At 47.5% G+C, this 22,335-nt stretch overlaps 11 protein-coding genes across 11 annotated transcripts; 5 read left to right on the forward strand and 6 right to left on the reverse strand.

The window, feature by feature from the left end:
• Nucleotides 1-569: 569 nt before the first annotated feature.
• BJ212DRAFT_1266808 (nucleophile aminohydrolase) lies at nt 570-1,557 on the reverse strand (the record flags this gene model as incomplete). Its single annotated transcript, XM_041330606.1, has 5 exons — nt 570-795; nt 852-1,010; nt 1,074-1,329; nt 1,379-1,476; nt 1,529-1,557. 5 exons carry the CDS (start codon nt 1,555-1,557, stop codon nt 570-572), a joined length of 768 nt encoding a protein of 255 aa, XP_041195552.1.
• A 524-nt stretch (nt 1,558-2,081) lies between these two features.
• On the reverse strand, nt 2,082-3,069 carry BJ212DRAFT_1266474 (1-Cys peroxiredoxin; the record flags this gene model as incomplete). Its single annotated transcript, XM_041330572.1, has 7 exons — nt 2,082-2,123; nt 2,176-2,306; nt 2,357-2,367; nt 2,421-2,515; nt 2,566-2,658; nt 2,697-2,915; nt 2,974-3,069. The coding sequence occupies 7 exons, from the start codon at nt 3,067-3,069 to the stop codon at nt 2,082-2,084; spliced, it is 687 nt and encodes a 228-aa protein (XP_041195553.1).
• Nucleotides 3,070-3,230: 161 nt separating this feature from the next.
• Nucleotides 3,231-4,580, reverse strand: BJ212DRAFT_1016284 (Ssu72-like protein-domain-containing protein). The gene is made up of 6 exons (XM_041328853.1): nt 4,197-4,580; nt 4,108-4,139; nt 3,905-4,048; nt 3,715-3,854; nt 3,540-3,658; nt 3,231-3,475 (listed from the first exon to the last, which is right to left on the reverse strand). The coding sequence occupies exons 1-6, from the start codon at nt 4,497-4,499 to the stop codon at nt 3,374-3,376; spliced, it is 840 nt and encodes a 279-aa protein (XP_041195554.1). The 5' UTR covers nt 4,500-4,580; the 3' UTR covers nt 3,231-3,373.
• Nucleotides 4,581-4,763: 183 nt separating this feature from the next.
• Nucleotides 4,764-6,735, forward strand: BJ212DRAFT_1339134 (uncharacterized protein). The gene is made up of 4 exons (XM_041335044.1): nt 4,764-4,901; nt 4,956-5,090; nt 5,117-6,426; nt 6,484-6,735. Exons 1-4 carry the CDS (start codon nt 4,858-4,860, stop codon nt 6,570-6,572), a joined length of 1,578 nt encoding a protein of 525 aa, XP_041195555.1. The 5' UTR covers nt 4,764-4,857; the 3' UTR covers nt 6,573-6,735.
• A 1,036-nt stretch (nt 6,736-7,771) lies between these two features.
• On the forward strand, nt 7,772-9,205 carry BJ212DRAFT_1339137 (uncharacterized protein). The gene is made up of 3 exons (XM_041335045.1): nt 7,772-8,069; nt 8,125-8,371; nt 8,434-9,205. The coding sequence occupies exons 1-3, from the start codon at nt 7,809-7,811 to the stop codon at nt 9,198-9,200; spliced, it is 1,275 nt and encodes a 424-aa protein (XP_041195556.1). The 5' UTR covers nt 7,772-7,808; the 3' UTR covers nt 9,201-9,205.
• Nucleotides 9,206-10,646, reverse strand: BJ212DRAFT_1339141 (Golgi apparatus membrane protein TVP38). Its single transcript, XM_041335046.1, has 8 exons — nt 10,437-10,646; nt 10,232-10,382; nt 9,966-10,174; nt 9,832-9,912; nt 9,646-9,781; nt 9,527-9,590; nt 9,314-9,473; nt 9,206-9,229 (listed from the first exon to the last, which is right to left on the reverse strand). The coding sequence occupies exons 1-7, from the start codon at nt 10,527-10,529 to the stop codon at nt 9,335-9,337; spliced, it is 873 nt and encodes a 290-aa protein (XP_041195557.1). The 5' UTR covers nt 10,530-10,646; the 3' UTR covers nt 9,206-9,229; nt 9,314-9,334.
• BJ212DRAFT_1339146 (uncharacterized protein) lies at nt 10,647-12,308 on the forward strand. Its single transcript, XM_041335047.1, has 7 exons — nt 10,647-10,746; nt 10,798-10,818; nt 10,872-11,024; nt 11,072-11,193; nt 11,247-11,339; nt 11,388-11,783; nt 11,833-12,308. The coding sequence occupies exons 1-7, from the start codon at nt 10,723-10,725 to the stop codon at nt 12,143-12,145; spliced, it is 1,122 nt and encodes a 373-aa protein (XP_041195558.1). The 5' UTR covers nt 10,647-10,722; the 3' UTR covers nt 12,146-12,308.
• On the reverse strand, nt 12,309-15,745 carry BJ212DRAFT_1339151 (fungal-specific transcription factor domain-containing protein). The gene is made up of 13 exons (XM_041335048.1): nt 15,527-15,745; nt 15,400-15,476; nt 15,315-15,342; nt 14,979-15,264; nt 14,905-14,916; nt 14,258-14,851; nt 14,194-14,203; nt 14,051-14,142; nt 13,894-14,002; nt 13,612-13,839; nt 13,354-13,559; nt 13,176-13,307; nt 12,309-13,119 (listed from the first exon to the last, which is right to left on the reverse strand). Exons 1-13 carry the CDS (start codon nt 15,649-15,651, stop codon nt 12,436-12,438), a joined length of 2,583 nt encoding a protein of 860 aa, XP_041195559.1. The 5' UTR covers nt 15,652-15,745; the 3' UTR covers nt 12,309-12,435.
• Nucleotides 15,746-15,927: 182 nt separating this feature from the next.
• Nucleotides 15,928-16,905, forward strand: BJ212DRAFT_1478418 (uncharacterized protein; the record flags this gene model as incomplete). The annotated part of the gene is made up of 5 exons (XM_041339707.1): nt 15,928-16,346; nt 16,403-16,463; nt 16,518-16,590; nt 16,648-16,816; nt 16,866-16,905. The coding sequence occupies 5 exons, from the start codon at nt 15,928-15,930 to the stop codon at nt 16,903-16,905; spliced, it is 762 nt and encodes a 253-aa protein (XP_041195560.1).
• On the reverse strand, nt 16,903-20,465 carry BJ212DRAFT_1552508 (WD40-repeat-containing domain protein; the record flags this gene model as incomplete). Its single annotated transcript, XM_041341919.1, has 14 exons — nt 16,903-17,295; nt 17,349-17,351; nt 17,383-17,799; nt 17,852-17,983; nt 18,033-18,251; nt 18,300-18,473; nt 18,534-18,731; nt 18,784-18,881; nt 18,931-19,111; nt 19,164-19,547; nt 19,598-19,907; nt 19,956-20,221; nt 20,270-20,380; nt 20,430-20,465. 14 exons carry the CDS (start codon nt 20,463-20,465, stop codon nt 16,993-16,995), a joined length of 2,832 nt encoding a protein of 943 aa, XP_041195561.1. The 3' UTR covers nt 16,903-16,992.
• A 146-nt stretch (nt 20,466-20,611) lies between these two features.
• Nucleotides 20,612-22,307, forward strand: BJ212DRAFT_1339159 (aspartyl aminopeptidase). The gene is made up of 7 exons (XM_041335049.1): nt 20,612-20,849; nt 20,899-20,960; nt 21,008-21,107; nt 21,156-21,360; nt 21,413-21,629; nt 21,679-21,765; nt 21,819-22,307. Exons 1-7 carry the CDS (start codon nt 20,718-20,720, stop codon nt 22,237-22,239), a joined length of 1,224 nt encoding a protein of 407 aa, XP_041195562.1. The 5' UTR covers nt 20,612-20,717; the 3' UTR covers nt 22,240-22,307.
• Nucleotides 22,308-22,335: the final 28 nt, after the last annotated feature.

Genomic DNA, 22,335 nt, shown 5'->3' on the forward strand with positions numbered 1-22,335 from the left:
CAGTGAGGTGATTATTCGATGGGTTGAATTTAGTGCGTTTGCGTATTTTGATGAGTTAAATTTAGCGAGTTCGCTGGTATTTTATACCAAGGACGTTACGGTCATCTGCTAACTTGGAAAGTTGGTGCCAAAGGAAGCAAAGAACACGACTTTACATGCCGCGAATAGAGGAAATGGCTGCCAAGATCAGTTGCCAGTGGAGCATGAGACACTTGAGAATGGTAGTCTGTCCCTGGAATACACTTCCGGTGGGCCGGTGGGCCACTGGTACCGGTCTCCTAAAAGACAGGATACCGGTCTGCATGCAATCCGTTTCTTATTGCAGATTGGCGCACATCGATCCACACGGCTGCGGGCTGCTCATCAAGCAACCCCATCACGACCCTGTCATCCCAACCCTGTCAGAACTTGCTTGATGTGTATAAATGCTACCTTGAGATATGCCACAAAGTTTACCAAGATAACTTAATTTAAAGTGGTGGCCGTGTTCAACGGACTCATCTACGATGCATCTCCAGGAATCAAAATATCTACTATTACAATGCGATGCAACGCACGTGGAGTTAATTCTATAGCGCCAAATAATCTCTGACTTCCTCCTCGCTGAGTTTGCGGAAAGTTGGTTTAGGCCGGCCTGTTTCGCCGCCGATTTTCCCAGCTTCGAGCTCCTCAAGTGTTGGGACAGTGACAACACCAATCTCTATCGTTTTCTCGGTCATCTGACCTTCAAAGCCCTCTTTCAGCGTCAATAGAGCGGTGTGAATTGCGTCCTCTAGACTTATGTCGTCGTTATACCTAAGAATGATCGCGAGCTCAGCGGAAGATACACAGATGCGCCACATAAGCCTCACCGCTTCTCCAAGAACGTTTTAGCATTGACCATGTTTTTTCCGATAGCACTGGCTTTCCACGCCCAGAAAGATCCCGAAGGATCAACCTGGTATAAACTTGGGCCACGGTTGATGTCCCACCCTGCGACAAGTAATGACACACCGAAAGGCCGTACCCCTCTGAACAAGAGAATTAAAAACACGCGTGATCAGTTGTGCACACAACAAGGCAAATCTTCTTACCCAGATTGAGTTGCCTTCTGCATGACAGTGGCAATCTCCTGCGTTAAAACCTTCGTGGGTGGATACTCCCCATATATTTTCCAATATGCCTGCGCGCTCTTCCGCGCCCTTGCGATCAAAACGCGGAAGTCAGGACCCATGCCTGAATACACGATCCCAATATTGGGGCACACCACTGCCACTTTCTCGATCATGGAGTCGTCTATCAAAATGGAGGACGACTTCTTCTCGGTGGCGATGACAATTCCATTGGACGCTGCGAGGCAGAATTAGCATGTGGTGTGCAACAAAAGTAGACAGGGTACCTTTGATTCCAAGACTCGTTGTTCCCTGGGAGACAGCAGCCAATGCGTGTTCGATCTGAACAAGTTTACCACTTGGTGAGAATACTGTAAGAGAGTAGCTAACCACTAAATGTCAGAGAAGCAGCGAGATTGGCGGAAGGGAGTATGAACCTGTAAGCGCCTCCATCTGCATTGGCCATTATGATCCGTCAGAATGAGTATAGCAGATAAAGAATGTCGACGATGTGGGAGGTGATAAAGCTAAGCTTGATGAACGCGTTATGATACCGTCACTAGTACACGCGTCGTTCAGCCTTAGAATTCAACAGACACAAACAACCATAGGGCCAGGAATTTCGGCTATATTGACCCTAGATAAGGCAAGCACTATTTATGTACATGAGACCTTGTTCTAGTCTTCCGCAGCTCACGTACAAGACATACGTGTAGGCTTTAAGCTCCTCATGGACTTGTTGAAATACCACTAGCGGGCCCAATGTATCACAGGACTCAGCTTTAGTCCTTCTTATGGCATCTCTCGTCCGTCTCGTAAGCGCAGAGTCGGCTGATCCACCAGCACAACAAATTCCTGTTGCATGTATGTAATACAAATACAATATATATTGACTATCTGTTTTAGTCCGCCTCGAATATCTCATTATCTGATCATGGAACTTGGATTGATGTCGCGTATAGACATCACACTTCGTCCGGCATCTTACCTTTATTCGCTAACCTTGAGGGGTGTTGTGCGTAGGTAGGGTTGCTAATAGAGGATATCAATATTTAGCAACGGGTTTTATATCAGACAATTGTACCTTGTGGAAGGTGACCTCAGGGAAGAGCACCTTGGCCTCGTCATTAGCAACGGAAGGATGGACAATGACATCGTCACCCTTGTTCCAGTTGACTGGCGTAGTTATACGGTGTCTATCGCCAAGCTGCAAAGCTGGATGGGCTGAGCGAGTGCGTGCAAAACAGTCATATCATGATGCTCACAATCTACAACACTGGAAACAGTTATTAATGTCAGATCGTCACTCCAAAAGTTTGACAGACTTACCGGAGAATCTCATCAAAGTTTCGTCCGGTAGAAGCCGGATAAGCAATGGTCAAGCGAATGACTTTCTTGGGATCAATCACGAATACAGTACGGATCTTCAAGTGGGTTAGATTGCGGTAGAGACTCAACTGATGTTTGAGCATACCGTAAAGGGAAGGCCCTTTGCATCACGATTGGTCGCATCTTGCTCATCAAGCATATCATAGAGTGTGGAGATTTTCCTGTCCTCGTCGGCAATCTACACGGCAATATTAAAAACTATACCAATCAGAATACAGCTATACATGCTATGGGGAACTCCACGTTGGTTGGTCCGTATCTCGCGCCGAAGTCGCTGATATCTTCAACCCACTTGTTGTGGTCTTTGAGGCCATTGGCAGAAATTCCAATGAGTTTAACATTGCGCTTAGCAAAGTCATCAGCACGGCGAGCGACCTCGCCGAGCTCAGTGGTGCAGACGGGTGTAAAGTCTCCAGGATGCGAGAAGAGAATCGCCTACATGGCTACTTGTCAACATCCCGAGGTTCATCATCCACGTCGTAAATGCGCTCACCCAAGAGTTGCCGATCCATTCGTGGAACTTGATAGGTCCAGCAGTAGTCTCTGCCTCAAAATCGGGGGCAATATTTCCGAGGCGAAGGGAAGGCATTGTATGGTATACGACTGATAAAGGACCGCGTAGATCAATATTCAAATACTCAAACCCCTTTATAATATGGGAGGAGAACCAGGATTGCGTCTTTATTTCCCACGACTGATAGAAGTGAGGTGAGATGATGAAAGGATGGCGGTGGTAACAAGATAAATCACCCTATCATGTGATGACTTCGAGCATTATAAAGGCAGTATTATGATAGTCACCAGTGCCTGACCTAATCCACACATGACCATATGAAAAGCCAATATTTTGTTTACAAGGGCCCATGAGGGTCCCATGATGCGAATCTTTTTTACTAGTAAAAAGCTATGGCGTGTAAAAGACTGTGGGGGTGGCGCTCCTGTTGCACCTGCAGTATCCTATCAATATCTTCATCAATATCTTGGGAGATTTCGATCTAAGATATTGTGACAAATGAGTACAGAACCGCGATCCGTGGAAAGATACAGAAGCAAACGTACAGCAGCGGCCAAATCCAGCATCGCCTTTCCAGCAATGAGTGCTTCCTCATGGTTGTCTTTAATCTCGATATTGATGACATGAACGGGCTTATTGAATTCGCCGCCGCGACTGAGCAAGTCTGGGAGAACATATCAGTGAGCTATGAATTCAGCAACTGGTGCCAACGGCACCCACCATCACAAACAGCATCAAAGCAACGTTCTTCACATGTAATAACTACATCTGCAACTGTCTTGCTGTCCTGCCACCGTTCTGGAGCTAGCTTTATCCGCCTATTGCGATCAAGCATCTGGAGAAGTCCATTTGCGGTGTACCTGGAATGTGTTTGTCAGACTAACGTCATAAGGCGATATGACGGACTTGCAATCTCGGGTCTTTTGCATTAAGTTCCTCGTATATTGAGTTATATGGTGTACCAAACGAATAAATGTTAGGCTTGTCTATTGATGGTCCAGGTAGGCGCACAGCGGAGCCCGTGCCGTAAGAAATCACTCGGTACCCAGCTTTTCTTCATGTTTTTGGCATCAGATATAATGAATGACGTTAAAAACGTGTTGTGATACAGACTGCAAGACATGATGACCTTCCATGGAACGGTTCTGCAAATGTCATGTGAGACTTCTTCGTGATTGTCGTTGAGAGGAACGCAAACCCACTTGGTTACTTGCACACACAACGCAAAAGAGTGGTCTAGGCTTGTATGTGGAGGATCCCACATTGTTTGCAGGAGTCGAGGGGCCAGCAATGGCATTCTCAGAAGCTGTGTCAGCTTGCTGCACGAGAATATTGGGAACCGTGGACTGTGAAGCCATATATGCTCCATTCGCAGTCCATTGTGTCGTGCTTTGTCCTGACCCACTTTGTTGTTGGGGCGAGGGAGTGGGCAACGCAGATGGTCCTCGCTGCAAACGCGGGTCCACACGTGCCAAGCGCGGATCGCGAGCTCGACGTGGATCCATGGGTAGTTCTGGACACAATATTGTCAGCCTTAGTATGATATCAGTTGACTGGCAGTAAAAGCGTCAGCAGTATCTAGAACACTTGCTAGTCTCCAACTCGACCCAGCAACTTTAATGAGCTGTGCGGGTCGATGAAGATTCCACTCTGAATCATCATAGCGTACTAAACATGCGTTATTTGCTCACCTTCCGAGGCTTGGCTGGGTGGAATGGCGACTATGGTCGAGTGCAAGTGGTCAGAAAAACAACAACAAACAAGTTGAGGGCAATTAGACTTACAACGTAACGCTTTATGGCCGCCGATATTTCGACATATAGACGGTCTGCTTGAGAACCTGGGTAGGCCTGGGGTTATCAGATGTGTATGGATCATCGCTTGTATCACGATATCGACGTGTTACCGTGCGTTGCAAATGTATTCGAGCCGGGACGTCGCACTCACTCTTGAACTTGCAGGACGCCTCTAATTTCCGTGATGGATCGCATATCATGTATTCGCGAACCCACGGAAGACGATATTATTTTGATCCATCAGACAATGATGGCTGATGAGGAGGCCATCCAGGAACTGAATAGCGAAATGTCCATTCTGTTCTGGAGCGCCTTCGCTTACAGAGGGACAAGCACCGGGAGAATATACATCGGGCCCGTTCATTATTGACTCTTGCTCGCCGCCTACCTCCTGAGCTGCTAGCTCGCATATTTGAGATATGTGCCAAAAGCTGGACGCGTGCTCCGGTGGTTGTTTCTCAAGTATGCTCGGCTTGGAGGAAAGCCGCAGCATTTCTTCGTGTATGGTCACATCTCTTTCTTGACTTGAGATCGGGAAACTCGACCGGCAAAGCGGAGTTTTGGTTGAGTAAAGTTCAACACGCGCCATTGCATATAACTTTGGATATCCCTCTCGAGTCGCCGTCCTTGGAGGAGGTTTTGGGTTTACTTATTCCTCGCTCTAAGCAATGGTACACCCTTATCGTCAAATCTGTAGACTCGACAATAATGAATCACGTCCTTCGCCGCTGCAGTTCTCCGTTGCCTAATTTAAGGCAACTCAATGTCATCACTGAAATGGAGGGTTCTCAGGGAGATCCTGTGAATATGTCATCTCTTCAAGACGCTCCGCGCCTATCTCGATTGCTCATTGAACAACCGAATCTTCCGCAATGGAGCAACTTTGTGGGAGTAACGAAACTGCACGTTGTGCTCTCCTCTTCAATGCTGTCCATACCTTCCATAAATGCCACCGACTGGATCGAAATGTTGCAGGTCTTACCAGAGTTAAGGGACCTCACACTTGAGCTCTCTAAACCAGGAACACGCACATACAACGATGCCCAACGCTCTGTGGATCTTCCTCATCTGGAATCACTGACACTTCACGTCTCTCCCGAAGTGAACGGAATTCTTTTGACAATGCGCGCACCTGCGTTGCGTCAGCTCCACCTGCGCTGCTCATCCGATCCCCTTGCACGCCCCCACGTGTCTTCTGGCACCCATTTATGCCGGTTCCTCGAGTCTTCCCCTCGTGTACAGCTTCTAGAACTCTATGATATCGACGTGGAGCGCATCGACTTTGTGCAATGTTTCGAACTCCTTCCTAAACTAGAGGAACTTCGTCTGCACGACAGTGACATTGCTGATGAACAACTGCGGCTGTTGCAAGGGGACAACGGGCATTGCCCAAACCTTGCTCGTCTTGACTTCCGCTGGTGCAATTATCTAACTGGCAGTGCGCTCGTGAACCTTACCCAGAGCCGGCTACCACAATATGAAAGCGAGGGTGGAGTGCCACCCATAGTGCCACAAGCGAGGCGGATTAATGAAGTGGCTGTTATCAACTGCCTACACGTCAAAGAACAGGATGTTCTTGATCTAGCGGAAATGACACTTTGTAGGCTCCTGATGAGGTCGGACGAGGATCACTGTTGTGAGCATATACATATCGGTCTCGGTCTCTTGAAAATAATACTAACATGATCGTCAGCCAGAAGGGGTTGCTGCAACAACGAGAGGTATAGACAACGACTGCGACTACGCCACAACAATAAGCTGCCTGAAAGAGTCATCCTTTGATCATGGATCAAACTTAAGCTTGAGAGTTTGTACAATCGGACTAGAATACTAGAATTAGGACTGCAAATGGACAATGTAATACTAATACGCTTGATCCCCGACTCCACAAAGTGGGGAGGGTTCTGTTAGATCTAAACGGGACTATTTTCGTATGTGCGTGAACTGCTTTAGGACCTTTTTCTGTCAAGGTTCGGGGCCTAGACCATCGTGCGCTATACACCTTGTGTGTGTGGTCCGTTATGCATTTATGAGGGACACTTGCCTTCCGAGTGTTGTTCTGAGTGATGTTCTGCAGACCATGGGATACCACTGACGGCTCTTGTTTCATGTTGGACATTTTTCAAAGAGAGCGGGTCACAGCTTGTTCAGGGTACATCGCAACAAAAACAATTGGAAGTTTGCACCAGGCAAATGGGGGCACCTGTCCACTCATAGGCTGCTCGAGAAGCGTTGGACGAACTCAACAACGCGGCGCCAATCGTCACATGATTTCAATAACATTCCACCCCAGTGACCTCACACATAGCACCATCATCTTGAAGGCACACTCGCATAAATCCACCTCCACCTCTGTCACTGTGCAACTTCATGAGAGAACGTATGCATTACGGAGATTGAAGCTGTCCGGGTAATGCGATCCTCGAACAGCCGTGCCCGAGGTAGACAGCGTGGTTGTTGATAATATCTGTCGACTTGTGGGTCCTGCCCCTCTCGGAGCCTCTCCCCAGAATGGGTTTGAAAGGCCGAGATTGACATGAAGAGTGCGCATGCATATTGTACTTGACCGACGAGACACTTGTAGTGTCAAACCAGGGTAAGCATAGAACCATCTGGCCACTGCATTGTCAACATCCAATGGATTGAACGCGGAACAAAGACATATGCATATGTTGGAACACAGATAAAATCAGGTGTCAGGAGGAAAACGGCATTTGAATTGTCAAGTTAAATTTGTCAGGAAAGAGCAGATGGATTGGGGGATTGGCGGCGAGCCGCCGCTACGATATAAGTACTGTTAGTCTCAAACTATGGCAAGCAGTAGTAAGCCAGTGTACCATTCGCCTCAAACAAGGACTAGTTTGATATTCCACGCATTTGAGAACCCCTTCCATTGAAGCTACAAGTAAAAGCAGCGCTGGACTGAGCCTATATAACTTTGTCGTGGTCAATAGAAAAAAAAACCGCAAGGTTTCCACCATTTATATTAATTGACTTTGACACGTGACTATCGGCAACATGCGGCCAGCGCATGTGGAGAACGCGAACAGGTCAACGTCAGTCACGGTTGTGCTCATCTTCCGTCACCCATTACTAGTACTGTCGTTGTACAGCGATTATTTAATTATGGGTTTCGTCGACCGCACCGCAGACTTCAAAGATGTCCTTCAAGCAAAAAGTGCTGTTTCGCAGGGCAAACGACGCAAGGCGTCTCCTCCATGTGATGTCCCTAACACGAATGTATTTGGAAAACAATATTTAGAGGAAGCCTATACGATTGTATGTCGCAACAATATGTCTTGCGTCGAGGTTATCTTCTAACCTGATTGCACAGCTCAATCATATTAGCACTCTCACGCGTATGCTTTCTAGCGTACGGAAGCCTTACCTGAGTGTAGACGCACACGCTGTGCCACTCTCGCGACATGGTTCTCATGCCATCGATTTGAGCGACCCTACAAAATCATGGTCGGGAATACGTTACCTTACAGACGAGGAGCGGGACCAGGTTGACCTGCAGGCACGTGTCGTTCTCAGCAGGTGCGCAGACAGAGTCAGGGAAATGGAGACACTCGAAAAGCGTGCGGTCTGTTTCTCGCCGTTGTTCCTGAAACGACTACTGAAAATCAATCATTTTCTACAGGTCGTGCTGAGCTTGCCGCAAGTAACGTGAATCCCTTGACACGCTTTCTGCCCGCCCGTCTGAAGAGCAACAATTCAACAATACTTTCGGATTTCACAGCGGCGCATCATTCCAGTATAACGTGGTATCTCAGCAGGCGTCTTGCAGAAGCCAGTCAGAATCAAAAAGAAATGCAGGAGGAACGTGTCAAACGTCAACTTGAACGCACGCGAACTCTAGGGTCCAGTGCAGCGCAAGAGGCAATGAATATTGTCTCCAAGGGGCCTGCGCAACATCACCAGCGCGTTGGCGGAGGGGGCGACAGCTGGTTGGGAGGTGCTTCATCAGCACTCGTCTCAGGGATTGCCGCTACCATCGGGAGCAGCCGCCCTGCTGCTCAACCGAGAACGCTTACTCCCACTTCATCATTAGGTGACCTGGACGGTGACGACGATGATATTGAGCTTTCGCAGTCTCAGATACTTCAATTCGAGACAGAGAATGCAAATATTCTCCGATCCGTCCAGGACACGCTCGAGTCCGTACAACAAGCCGAAGCACGATTGATGGATATCAGTAACCTCCAAATGGAACTGATGACACATCTTACACAGCAAACGGAGTTGACTGACCAACTATACGAGGACGCGATTGCGACGACATCTACCGTAGAGAAGGGTAACGTGCAGCTGAGAGAGGCACGTAGACGTGCCAAGGACAGTCGAATATTTATTCTTGTTTTCCTGATTGGAGCCAGCTTCTCCTTGCTTTTCCTTCACTTTTACTAGCGACTTATTATTCGTGCATGCATGACTTTCTATAGTTATAGATGTGTGGCGACCATAAAGCTAGCTTAGTTCGATGTTCCGTAATTGATGACATTCTGTTGCAGTAAGCTCACCAAGGAAGTGGGTGTCAAACTTTACGCGGAACTCAAAGAGTCAGATCCCAACAAAGGCGCTTCCTCTGCTGCCTCGAGTGTCCCTGCAGCGAGTTCGTCATCCTCTGACGGGCTGTCATGTAGACGCTTGATCTCCTTCTGCATGAGATGATAGACCAGCCTGTATAGGGTAAGTAGAACTCTGTTATTGGTGGCGGTGACCTGGACACGAACGAGCTGGCTAAAACAGATATCAAGACACCGCCAACAACTAGAAGGCTGTTGACAATTTTTGTTTCTGTGAGCCATGAATCAATGAAATTGGAATGCCATGACATGACATATATTCTTACGAGTATCCATATGATTTCTCTGTTCGCCGTCTGAGAGTCTAGCAATGCGAGATCCGACGAACGCATAAATCATAACCTTTGGGAGAATAAACAAAGTCGCTATGAAGAACTGGAACAATGACACCGGCGCTATGCTCTAATATGAAGGAGTTAAATCCAAACCAGTAAACAGCTCGAAAAGCTTACTGCGAATAGCGAGTTTGACCAAGCCCACGGCGGGAATGAGGAGATACGGATGAGAATGATCAAGGGCATGCCTCTTGATCGCTGTAAGCGTCTTCCACTAAGCAGGTATGCTGAGACTAATGAAACACACTGACTATCACAGCTTCCAAAGCCTGCCATTTCTCATTAGTAGAAGTCCATGAACGCAGCCTCTTGCTGAACATGATCCGAAGGGTTACAAAAACAATGGCAGAGCCTGCTAGTGATGCAAATGCTGCAGGGAAGAAACCTTGTAAACCATATGTGAAACCGAATAAGTTAAGGAGCGTGGTATGTCCAATGAAGGGGGGGAAGGATACAGCGACTGAGGGGAATTAGCATGTTCGAATTCGTCTGATGAAAGTGTACAAAACACGCTTACTCGTGACAGCGATAAGAATTGTATACCCATATGGAAGATGTCGGATGTCTTGAGCGAGGTCGTACATGAGTTGAGCAATGTGAGCCGGAGTGACCACAAAAATAAATGCGGCTAAGCAGAAATAGAAGAATAGAATGAACCATATCAAAGCCTGCAGCAGCATCGTAAGTTGACAAGAGAACTATGCAACACTGTCTGACGTCACCTTTCCGACTAGACTGAGTTTTTGATATCTCGACCAAGCCGACTGTAGGAGAACCTTGACAAAACGAGCTATCCTCGCGAGTGCGACCAACATATTTGAGCGAAAGAAGGCTTTGGTGATTGCAAGGTTTAGGGAACAGAGGGGATTAACTTGAAGCGATTAAGTACTCAAGTAGTACCAAATATGGCAAAGCCGGCGAGTCTGGACCCTGATACCTACTATAGTCACCAACGTCCACACGGTGCACCTCCAAAATTACCAGTGGTAGAGTAGCAGCTGTAGCTGGATGGAGAAATTCTCTTCCTTCCGGGTATTTAATTCAACTATCGGGCTTGCTTCGTGCTTACCTTTTGTTTCATAGGATCCTGGAACTGGTATTCAGGCTAGTACTTGCACAGACAAAACCTATCAGTAGTGGCTCACTCTTGTACTCAGCCCTTCCTTGCGCCAGTTCCACCACAGGAACGTGACCTCCTTGTCACTATTCTGACGCCCATTAGAGCGGTTGTTGCTGTAACACGAACTGCTGTGATTGTCGTGCTTATTTCAATCCATTTTGTCTTAGTTCATGTGATCGGCTTTATCTGTGTGAGTGGCTGCAAAGTTCACAGTTACAATTTTGCTCAAGGAAACAGCGTCCTGTTCCGCCATTACAAGATGTGATCTCATGGCTAGGCACCGCCCTGCTTGCACGCTTGGCACTCTACGTGATGGGATTTTGGTCGGTGCCGACAGAGCTTATTGTTCGAAAAAGAGGGTCAGCTTTATGTTGGATCAATTTTTGAGATGGGTGCTTACAGGAAATTTCAGAAAAATTCCTGAGAACAAGTGGAATCCAAGGGCAGGGGACCTTGTAGTGTCAAACTGGTCTTCCTGGATAGAAGTCCTTTGGCTAGCATACAAGTGAGATGCTCGATTGTGTTTACAATCTTTTCTGACGAGTCATGCAAGATACAACCCATTGTTTGTGTTACCTGTTGCAAATGCACCCGCAGCGTCCTCCGCCAGAGATGCATCGTCAGTATCGTACACCCCAGGACGAAAGACAGGGACCGGATCCGCAGCTATATCTTCTTTTAACCGCGCGTTGAGCTCACCGGAAGTCATTCGCGGCTTTCGTCAGGTGTCTTTATTGGAAATAATATCTTCGACTGGCAATACACCATCGGCCCCTTCCTCTGTGCCTTTGCGTAGTCTTGATGATATTCGCCGTTCAGCGCGTAGTCCCGTTGTAGTATTTCCTGAATGCACAACCAGCAACGGCAGGGGCCTGCTTCGATTCGCTGATGTCTTTGATGGCGCAAGTGTTCCTACAAAGGGCTACAACATCTTCTTGATGTGTGTCAGGTAACTCACATTCCAACACTCATAGCTTGTTGTATCTAATTAATTCTAGATACGATCCTCCGACACCGTCGCAACCCTCTTTGTCGCACTCGGTCCCGGGTACTACACTCAACCCCCTGCGACATCTGTTCCAAATCTGCACCAGTCTTTCTCCACAATCTATCACAATCCGCCAACTTCCGCTCTCAGAATCACCTAGTTCTCAGCTCTTCATAGTCAATGAGGTGGTTGCTGAACCACGTTCTGATATGCTTGCCGAAGTCTGCGCTGTGCTTATAGCGAGAATGGGCAAGATGAAAAGGGTCGGTTTTGGATGGGAGGACAAATACGCCTTTTTGAACTTCTATCGTGGAAGGCGATGATGATCTGAGACGAGCTGTTCAGCTATTTGGTTATGTGGAAAACTCAGCGATCGTCTTCATAAGGTCGCGGAGAAGTGCAGTACTAACTTACTTACCCATGATTTGCGGTCAAATGAACTCTCCTAATTGTATATCCCTTGCAAATCATTCGGTGTTTTATGGACTAAGAATTACTACAAGAGTGGACCTAAATGAAAACTACAGAGTAGGGAGCCGGAGTCGCCTGAATAATATGAGGTTTCAAAAATGTAATAACTTAAGAACTGAATCAACGAGGAAGAAGGAAACTCCTAGATATCTGTCATGGGGTCATAACTTTGAGACCCGTCCCAAATCCCAGAATCCCGCATGAATGATTTCCATCGTTCATCCATACCGGACTCTCCAGAAAGGAAAAGGTCGGCAAGAACATCGTCAGCTCTGACGCTCGTTGGATCAAACAAATTGGATTGTGGAAGGGAGTTTTGAAAAGATGAGACTCTCTGGGATGTCTGGGGGATGGGGGTGGGATATATGGCGGGCGTGGGGCCTGGTGTCATGGATTCGAGTGGATGAGGCAGGGAAAATGCATCCCACTGATTTTGGAAGGTTGTAGATGCATCTCCTGTGCCTAATGTGGAATCTGGCATCGATGAGGGAGGAAGCATTTTCAGAAATTCCACAAGCATGGGGTGGACCTCAGGGATGGAATCTGAAGATGAATTGCCGTCGTCAGATGCCGAGGGGGTACTCGTGGTGGATTGCGATGGATCCGCAGTTGACAGAGGAACAGACGATGTTACTTTCTTGCGGTTCTGCCGCGAAAGGATCTTGGTGACGAGGACACGAGTCTGTCCACCAAACATGGTAAGTTCATCATCACCGCCCACCTCCGGGAGGAGGGAGGATAGACTGCTCTGGTTGTTAAATGTCGCTCCACTGCGATATTTTTCAAGTGCTTGATAGGCTTTCAGCTTGAGTTTGTCTAGGATAGCCTGAGAAATCGCATGAATAAGATACTTTAAGACAGTAAATTTTGAATGATGCGCACCCAACCATGACGAGCGCGACTTGATGTCTCTGATCCCCGTGAAAACATTTCCACTGCAAGGTTTAACTCCTGCCATGCAGCAGGCGCCATAGTCGTCGATGGTGCTCGAGTAACAATGGATCCGACAATTACCTGTGCCTGCTTGAGTATCACGTCATGTACTAAGTCAACTACGTACAGCTGCAGATAACAGATGGCTCCAGATAGGCCACCAACGCATGAAGAGGTCCGGGAACACTTGGAAGTTAAGGACAGTAGTCTTGATCGTTGCCGACGCACAACGATATGCAGCGAGGAATGATGGAGCGTAGGGACTGCGGAGAGGATTTGTGGGAAAGTCAAGCAAGGCTTGTGCAAAAAAACTACGATGGATGAACAACATCGCTGCGAAGAGACGTCAGGTAGGGCCGAAGGTCATTGCGTCCAGGGGGCTCACTCGTTGTTCTAAATTGGAAAAGGATGCGGCCACGAATATAAGCTGATGGCGTGGTGTAGTCGTCTTGGACGCTAGAACGATAAAGGTTTAAAGGCGGAGGTAAGACTTGCTCGCGAACTTTTCTGTCAAGTTCTAAGATAGTATCGTAACTTGGAAGTTCTGCGCTGAGCGTTAATTCTATGATCTGTGAGACCACGTCTCTTGTGAATGTATACTTCCATCGCCAAACTGCCAAAAGTAGAATGATTCAGCGAAATAGGAGGGGCAATAGTCAGAACTCACACCCAATCTCGACCTCTCCTTGATTACTCATGGTTGTCGTCTCGTCTTCAGGAAACTCACAGTCTACGTACGATAACCTGTTCGACGGAGGACGACCCAGAGCGAGACTCTAACCAAATTGTCAAAACCATGTAAAATTGCAAGAAATATCACCCACGTGAAAGAGATCCGCAGAATATATTTCCCAGAATAGAGTACGTCGACGCTGAACAGCCTTCGGGCTCATATTAAATCGAGAAGGGTCCCGGTCTACGTAAGGAATGAAGGCTGATGAAAATGAGCTCATAGACAAATACTCACGAAGACCCATCTGAAAAAAGACACAGTCAATGACATGCCCAAGAAGATTAAATCATATACATACGCTCTGAGCTAATTTACTGGCAAGTGCAATGACAGACCACGCGCTGCTTAATGCATATTGCTTGCCTCTGTTGCTGTAATAGTATCCCATCACGGCCAGAGCTTGGACAGTGTGAATAGTTGGTGATTCGAAGACAGAACGGAGTGATAATGCCACACGGCCAAGATGGAAGTAGTCCTCTGCTTCCTGGTTACACAGTGGCAACGTCAAGTCCATGAGAGCGCCCTGGGCAAAGACCATATAGAGCACGGCGATAGTGTGTTCAGGACATTCTGCCTTAGATTCAGATGTGTTACTTCGTCTCTTCTGAGCAAGGGCGTAAACAGGTGACAGAATATCATCAATTAGCTCTTCTCGTCGGATTGGTCGAAATATCCAAGCAGCGTGCTCCATATATGTCTCGCAGAGTGCACTAGCCCGCGGGTATGGTGGTAAAAGGCCTAACAATGAGCCCAGGATACTTTGACACTGATCATGGTCAGGAATACCAGTCAAACTGAAGGGGAGACTTGACTCCAATCGAGATACGTCCGCAGACATGCTCGGAAGCTCATCTGCTTGCCAGGATGAAGTGCCATCGAGTTCAGCGCCAGCCTGCCAGGATGCGATAAAATTAACTGTCTCTAGTTTTTTTTGAGCCAACATACCATGAACAAAGTCTGTTGGGTTCAAGTTACCGTGACTAAGCGTTCACGAGAGGAAGCAGAAGAATGGGCATTACCTCTGAACCTGCAGAAAGCCCGAAGTAATTCGACTCTCCTCCATCGTTGATAGTTAAAGTACCGACTGAATTTATGGGGACATTGCTGCCTTCATGTATAGCATCGTTGCTAGACTTTGGAGCTTCTGGTCCAAATTTTATGGAAAGTAGATCTTCGGTAAGAAGGGGATGGACATCCTCAGACACACCGGCTTGAAAAATGGATAGTGCATCCTCGAGTTGTCGAATTCGCTGGCCCATCTCCACAATCTTGCGATGCAGGTGTTCTGTATCAGCAAGGACGAAACTAATAATGACTCAGCATGATCGAATGTACAGGAAGAAAATGCTATATACCGAGTACCCTGCCCAGTAGAAAGACTACCTGTAGGTGTCATAATGATGTTAGGGGCTGACTGATTGCATGATAACTGGACACGACCATTTGGACAGATGGTTGGGCAGCCTCGACGAACACAAGAGCCACATGGCACTTTCTTGTCGCATTTTAGTTTCAATCTTCAAGCAATAGCATCAGGGAAAGTTCAACATTCGAAAGACGGGAAAACCTTCTGCACTCTGCGCACGAGATTTCACCACGAGCGCGCTTGAGTTCCGTTTCCTCCTCATTCGCTACTTTGCGAGATGTGCGACGGGGAACATTCAGAGAATTCTTCGATGTGTCCGCCGGCATAGATATGATTCCAAAGTTAGAAGTCCGTTGTCACCGAAGAATGGTGAAAGGGAACAACTTTAACTGATTTGATAGAGCAAAGGGGCCGAGGTTGAGCCAATGAGAGTCTGTAGGCACATAGCCATCACGGATGAGAAATCAAAAGTCACGTGATCAAAAGCGCGTCCGCCGAGAAGTTCGAGTTCGAGCGACTTTTAGCAAATCGACATCGCAGAAGACATCACGACTGCCCGCCCATATATCTGTAGCCTTTTATTCACTCATATTACTATAGACATGCGCTGGCTTGCAACCGCTTTCACAATCCAGGTCCTTGCTTCGCTGGTCGAAGCAGCCATCATGAATATTACAGACACGCGGAACATACGAGACAACCGATACGCTAAAGCACACTACCTACCTGAATCACACTCCTTCGACCCAAGAGACGGATGGGAACCTGTCAATATCTCCAATCTGAACTACAAGTATCTCGCGTCAAGTCACAAGGATCACTCCTTCCATAGAGCACTGCGCAGGTCGTCCCAAAACAACACGTCTGCCGGTACCAGAACATCGAAATACGAAGAAAAGCACGAAAAAACCTCAAATGCAACCACGACCACTGGATTTTTAGGAACCGTGGTCTCAAGCCTTACTTCTATCTTTGCGGGATGTATGGGCAAGGGACCCTCGGAGGGCGTCACCGTAACTTGGTATGTGATCTCGCCTACACTCCGGTTGATATGACCCGGTCAATTGTGCTTGTCAGGTATACTGGCCATGACCTAGAGAATCCCAGTTGTTGGAGTAACGGAGGATGGGCACCAACAGTGAGCATGCATGTGTATGCAGCCGTGATTGAGTCTGAGGATAACTCTCAACAGGACAAGTCTTTCGTGGGCGCCGTCACCTTGGATGGTTGGACGACAAAGCCACAATGCTTCGCGTTCATCGAACGTGAGTTGCAAACTTGTCCTGAGTTTGATGTCACGGTACATTCGATTGTGATTTTAGTTTGCAACGGCAAGACGTGTATATTTATTCGTGTCGTGGACACTTGTGCTGGGTGCACCAAAGGATCTCGTCACGTCGATCTCACCAAGGCGGCATTCAGCGAACTGGCGAGTCTGGATGAAGGCGTACTGACCGTGCAGATGCGACAAGCAACAGACCCCGATAACTGGTAAGTAAGATACATCCGAAGGGGCTGCACAACTGAACAGCCACGGCAGGGACAATGACTTGTGGGGGCCACGGACCGCCAAATCCTGATCCGCTCAGCACTGCGCAGAAAACTGTTGGTCTAACGCTTGTACCGCTAGATACTTACAAGTACGACATTAGAACTATTCCTACCAATTAAACTTTGATGGAAACCCTCTTTCTCTTCTTGCCTTCTGCGATCTTCGCGCGAACTTTCTTCTCGTCGAAGTCTTCCTCTTCATAGAACTGGGCAGTCCTCTCTGCTTCTGTTCTTCGGCGAAGATGCTGTAACGCAACCAAATTATATCCAATAGCATCTTTCTCGCGGCGCAATGCCTTGCGCAGGTGAACGCGTAACGGGATCAACGCAGTGCGCATGACACGATTAGCTACGATTTGGTGGTGATGGATCTTCAAGAGGAAAAATAATATGCGAGAGATGAGGGAAATATTCCACCCCTTCGTAATGCATCAAAAGGAGTATCTGGAGAGAAATCCAAAGAAAAGCCTACTTTCTGTGCCCATAGGTCCAAGTAGTGCATCAACGAAATTACCCTTGTCAAATGGTAGCACCAAAAGGGCATCATGCAAAGCAGCACTAGATATTTTCTCGACAACTTGTAGGACGTATGCCTCAGGTTCCAAGTCATATGCTGCGAGAATGGGATTTCGAGGCGGTGGCTGCATACCTGCGGCCTCTAGAGAACCCGCGTGAGCAACCTTTCCTTCATACTCCTGGAAAGCAGTCCGCTCGGCATCAGCGAGATCCAACGCCTCCATAATACGTTCGCCCGCCATGAGTGTCTCCGAGGTATGCTTGGTGACCGCAGCTGCTTCCCCAGAGGGTTGCGCATCGGCTTCGTTGTTGTTGACGATGGATATGTCAGGACGGTTAAGTGCGTTTGCAATCCCGTCTTCATAGATTTGTTCAAGCTCCCGCTCGCGTTCTTCCTCGAGGAAAAGCTAGATTCACGGTCACGTATGCTACCAAATAGATCACCGCAGTACAGCTCACTGGTTCGTCGAGTTTCTCCCAGACTCTGATAGACTTGTCGTGCGAGCCCGTCACTACAAATTTGGCATGGTTGCTCACAGCCAATGCCCAAATTTCGCTGTGATGACCATCGAGTTTCTGAATGTTCTCGAACTACGGGAGACTTGAGATGATTCTCTCAAAGGGCAAGAAGGGGTCTCACCTTATCCCCATCCCAGTACTTGAGCATTTTATCCTTGCCAACGGTCCAGAAGAAATGCGACTTTCGTTCAAAGAGCACCTGCATGACACTCTCCTCGTGAGCAAATATTGACTTGTGGCAGTCACCAAAGTCGAGGCCCCAAATCTTCACGTTTTTGTCCGCGGAGCACGTGACGATGAGCTTGGAATCATGCGAAATATCCATTGCTAAGACAGGTAGCTGAAAAAGCGTTGAAACTTCGTGTTCACAGGGGACTCTAGAATTTACCTTGTGACCGTATAGAGAAAGGAAGAACTTTAGGGTGTCTTGATAGAAAATCTTGACCGTGGAGTCCAGTAGGGCTACTGCCAATAGCTTCCCATTCGGGCTGTATCTGACAAACAGGACTTCATCCGACATCTTCAGCGTTCGTGTATGATTTAACGTCATCGACTTTTTGGCCTGCATATGTTGGTTCGTGATTGAATTACAGAATGCATATTCGAACAGCGAAACACCAACCTCGTCATTATAAGAAACGTTACGCTCGAACTCCCAAAATTTGACTTCTTTATCAGCACTACCGCTGATCAAAACTTGCTCGTCTGGGCGAACATGCAGCGACCAAACAGTAGAGCTATGAGCTTTCACGGTCTCCATGAGTGTCGAAGATGCCAAATCATATATTAGAATCTCCCCTGACTTCGTCCCAATAGCGATCTTGAAGAAACCTGATAAGCGTGACATTTAATAAAAAAATTAAAAAAATTACATGTCTGTCTCCAGGAAGGAATGTGCTGCAAATAGCGTAGCCGCAGTCTATTGTGCGTATGCACGCTGTCGTTTTCAGGTTCCATAGTTTCAAGGAACCTTCCACACACATATAAGTGAAGCGCTGAAATTACTGACGCTAACGTACCATTAGATGCTGACGCAAGTACCTGGTCATCTGCACTCAAACACAAAGTCCTCACATCTGTCCGATGCCCAGGAAGATCAACCGAAAACATCCGAGTGGCTTCAGGTGTCTCTTCCTTGGACTTTGTAGGGGGTGGGATATTATAAACTTCAAGGGCGTTTGATGACAATGCCACAAAGAGCTGCGACATGACAAGTCAGAGTCATACAGTGTTTGAAGAAGTTCATACGGACATGAACACCAGGTTTCGATACAGCTTCCTTGGAGCCAAAATCGAAGGATCGAACTTTTGCGCTTGCTCGAACCACAAGGTAAGGAGTGAAAAGATCAATCACGTTGATCTCCTGGTCAACATCCATAGCATCCTCCACGGCGTCCTCCGCGGTGTCGTGGACATCTTTCCCTTTCTTTTTACTTTTCCCCTTCTCTTTTGCACGCTTTATCCGTCTAGCTTGCTTCTTTCTGATTTCCTCCTCAGTTCGGATACGAAAGACTTCAATGGATCGGTCGTGTGACTGAACAGCAAGGTATGGCTGTGACGGGTGGAATAAAATCTGGGATATGCGGTGACGTGACGAGAGCGGGAGGCTGGTGACAGGATGGATCATCTTTGCAACCTACACACAAAATGAAGTTCTGGATTAATGATTGCAATATCGTCACTTGCCTCGCCTGCCTCATTTTCTACTAAACCTTGCGATAGAGACTCGTGGTCAATTTTCCATGCTTTAACTTCACCATCACTACTTCCGGTGAAGATAAAGTTCTCTTCTGGATCGATATCCAGGGAAGAAACTTCGGAGCGGTGAGCAACGATTGTCTGAACACAATGTTGAGTAGAAGTGTCCCATAACTTCATGAACGTGTCTTTTGACGTCGTGAGTAGCATATGAGAACGTGAGCCAGTCGAGGTGGAAGGAAGTTCAGGCTCGGAAAGGAATCGTATGGTTGTAATTTGATTGCGATGGCCTCGTAGACTTATAGAAGGGTAAGAGAAAACTCGTACAACGCTTGATATCACGTACCGGTAGAGACCAGCTTCGGCAACAACATCCCACACGATGATATCTGTATCTTGCGAGCCAGAAGCAAGGCGGGCTCCTTGTGCATCAAATGCGAGGGCAGTGACGGATTTTTGGTGTCCGTTAAATGTTGCAATGACGGAGATAAATGCACTGTTCCAAAGGCGCACTGAACCATCAGCGTAACCCACTGCAAAGATGTTTTCTTGAGGGGAACGGCACATGCAGGTAACCTCAGATCTGTGTCCTGTTTCGTGCCACATCGAGAGCTGGCTGAACATGAGCAGACAGCAAAACTTGAAATACTATCCACGTACCATTTGCCCTTTCTTCATATCCCATACAAGCACGTCCTCGAGTGCTGGGACATATGCTAATTTACCATCATATAGTGAGTTGGAGGTCGAGCTGCATATCAGCCCAAAAGCCTATCTAACTGTGAGCGCGAGTGCAACGAACAGAGACATGCCTACATGCCTGGGTTGGCCCGTGCCGCAGATAGCTTTGCACCATCGCGTATGCTCCACGATGCGTTACGGTTACACATATCCGAAGTGAAACCAAGGCAAGAAAAATATGAGTACCTAAATTTGGCAATTTATTCTCACATCTATGAAGCTTCTCACAGTACAACTATAAAGCTTTAAAGGGCTGACTACTTAATCCAACCTTGTGCGCAACTTGAAGACATCTTGAACGATCCGAGTATCGAAATTTGCGAAAGGCAATCTAATCTCAGATCCAAACTCTTATTAAATCCAAGGAATGATGCTACCAGTTTCTCAGTCGAGCTCTGAGGCAGCCAGACGCTTCATCACTTTCGTGAATGCATCACCAACTCCTTTTCATGCCATACATAATGCATCTATACGACTGGAAGCATCTGGATTCAAGAAGGTGAGTCGGACCACAGACATCGAATTAGTGTTTCGACATAACAGCGTAGATCAGGGAAGCAGACGATTGGGAGAAGAATCTGCAACCACGAGGGAAATACTACTTTACCCGGTCAGTCTACTCGTTAGCTACTCTGCGGTTTCTGATTTGTATTACAGCAATCAGAGTTCCCTAGTTGCTTTTACCATTCCACCGAACTGGAAGGCGGGCGCGGGGTTATCTATTGTGGCTACACACGTTGATAGCCCGAATTTGAGGGTGATCTAGTTACCGCATTTCATCTATAAATATCTAAAGTTCGCACAGGTGCGCCCGATATCCAAGCGGGAGAAGATTGGGTACCTCCAGGTCGGAGTAGAAACTTATGGCGGAGGTATCTGGCACTCCTGGTTCGATCGGGACCTCTCGTTAGCCGGCAGAGTCGTGGTCACGCAGCAAGATGGGACCTTTCAATCAAAGCTCATCAAGGTTGACCGACCTCTCCTGCGTATTCCTACCCTCGCCATCCACCGTCCGTACCTTTCGTGAGTATGTTTGGAGTAGGAACACTAATTTATGGCCAGTGGACAGAAATGTTAACGACAATTTGAAGTTTAACCAAGAGACAGAATTTGTACCCATTCTAGGGCTTGTCGCGGAAACCTTGAACAAGACATCCAAGGATGATAGGGTATCAAACGCGACGGCTGCTAGCATCCAAGGAAATCATCATCCAGCCCTACTCTCTGTCATTGCCAACGAATTGTCAGTTTCTCCTGAGGAGATCCATGATTTTGAATTGTGCGTTCCAGAGCTCCCTAGGCCTGGTTGATTCCTGATGTTTCTGTAGGCATTTATATGATACCCAATCTTCTGTCTTGGGAGGCGTTAACAACGAGTTTATGTTTAGTCCTCGTATGGACAACCAAGTTTGCTCGTGTGTTGCTGAATTTTCTTACCCGTAACGCATCTGATGGCAAACAATTGTAGCTTCTGCGCTGTGGATGCCATCTCCACCTATGCCTCGTCTTCCAATTTCAATCTTCTCGAGGGCAACGTTAATTGCATCGCCCTCTTCAATCATGAGGAAATTGGCAGCGTCTCCACATCTGGGGCAGAGTCTTCCTTGATTCCCTCGCTCCTGCAACGACTATCTCCCACTCCTGCGCTTCACTCACAGTCCGTTGCTCGGTCGTTCCTTGTATCGGCGGATATGGGTCATGCCATTCACCCAAACTATACCTCAAAGCACGAGGACAACCATCAGCCGATTATGAACGGAGGTATTGTCATTAAGACCAATGCGAAACAGAAATACGCCAGCGACGCAATCGGGTCCTTCATTGTGAAGAAACTTGTCGAGCGCAAAGGAGGCAAGGTTCAAGAGTACGAGGTTCGAAACGATATGTAAGTATTCATTTATCTTCACAAGCATGTCTTGACCGTCGACATCCAGGGCGTGCGGTTCGACGGTCGGGCCTATGTTATCGAAGCTTGGCTTGCGCAC

The sequence above is a fragment of the Suillus subaureus genome (assembly GCF_016647635.1).
Source record: "Suillus subaureus strain MN1 chromosome Unknown BJ212scaffold_8, whole genome shotgun sequence".
NCBI lineage: Eukaryota > Fungi > Basidiomycota > Agaricomycetes > Boletales > Suillaceae > Suillus > Suillus subaureus.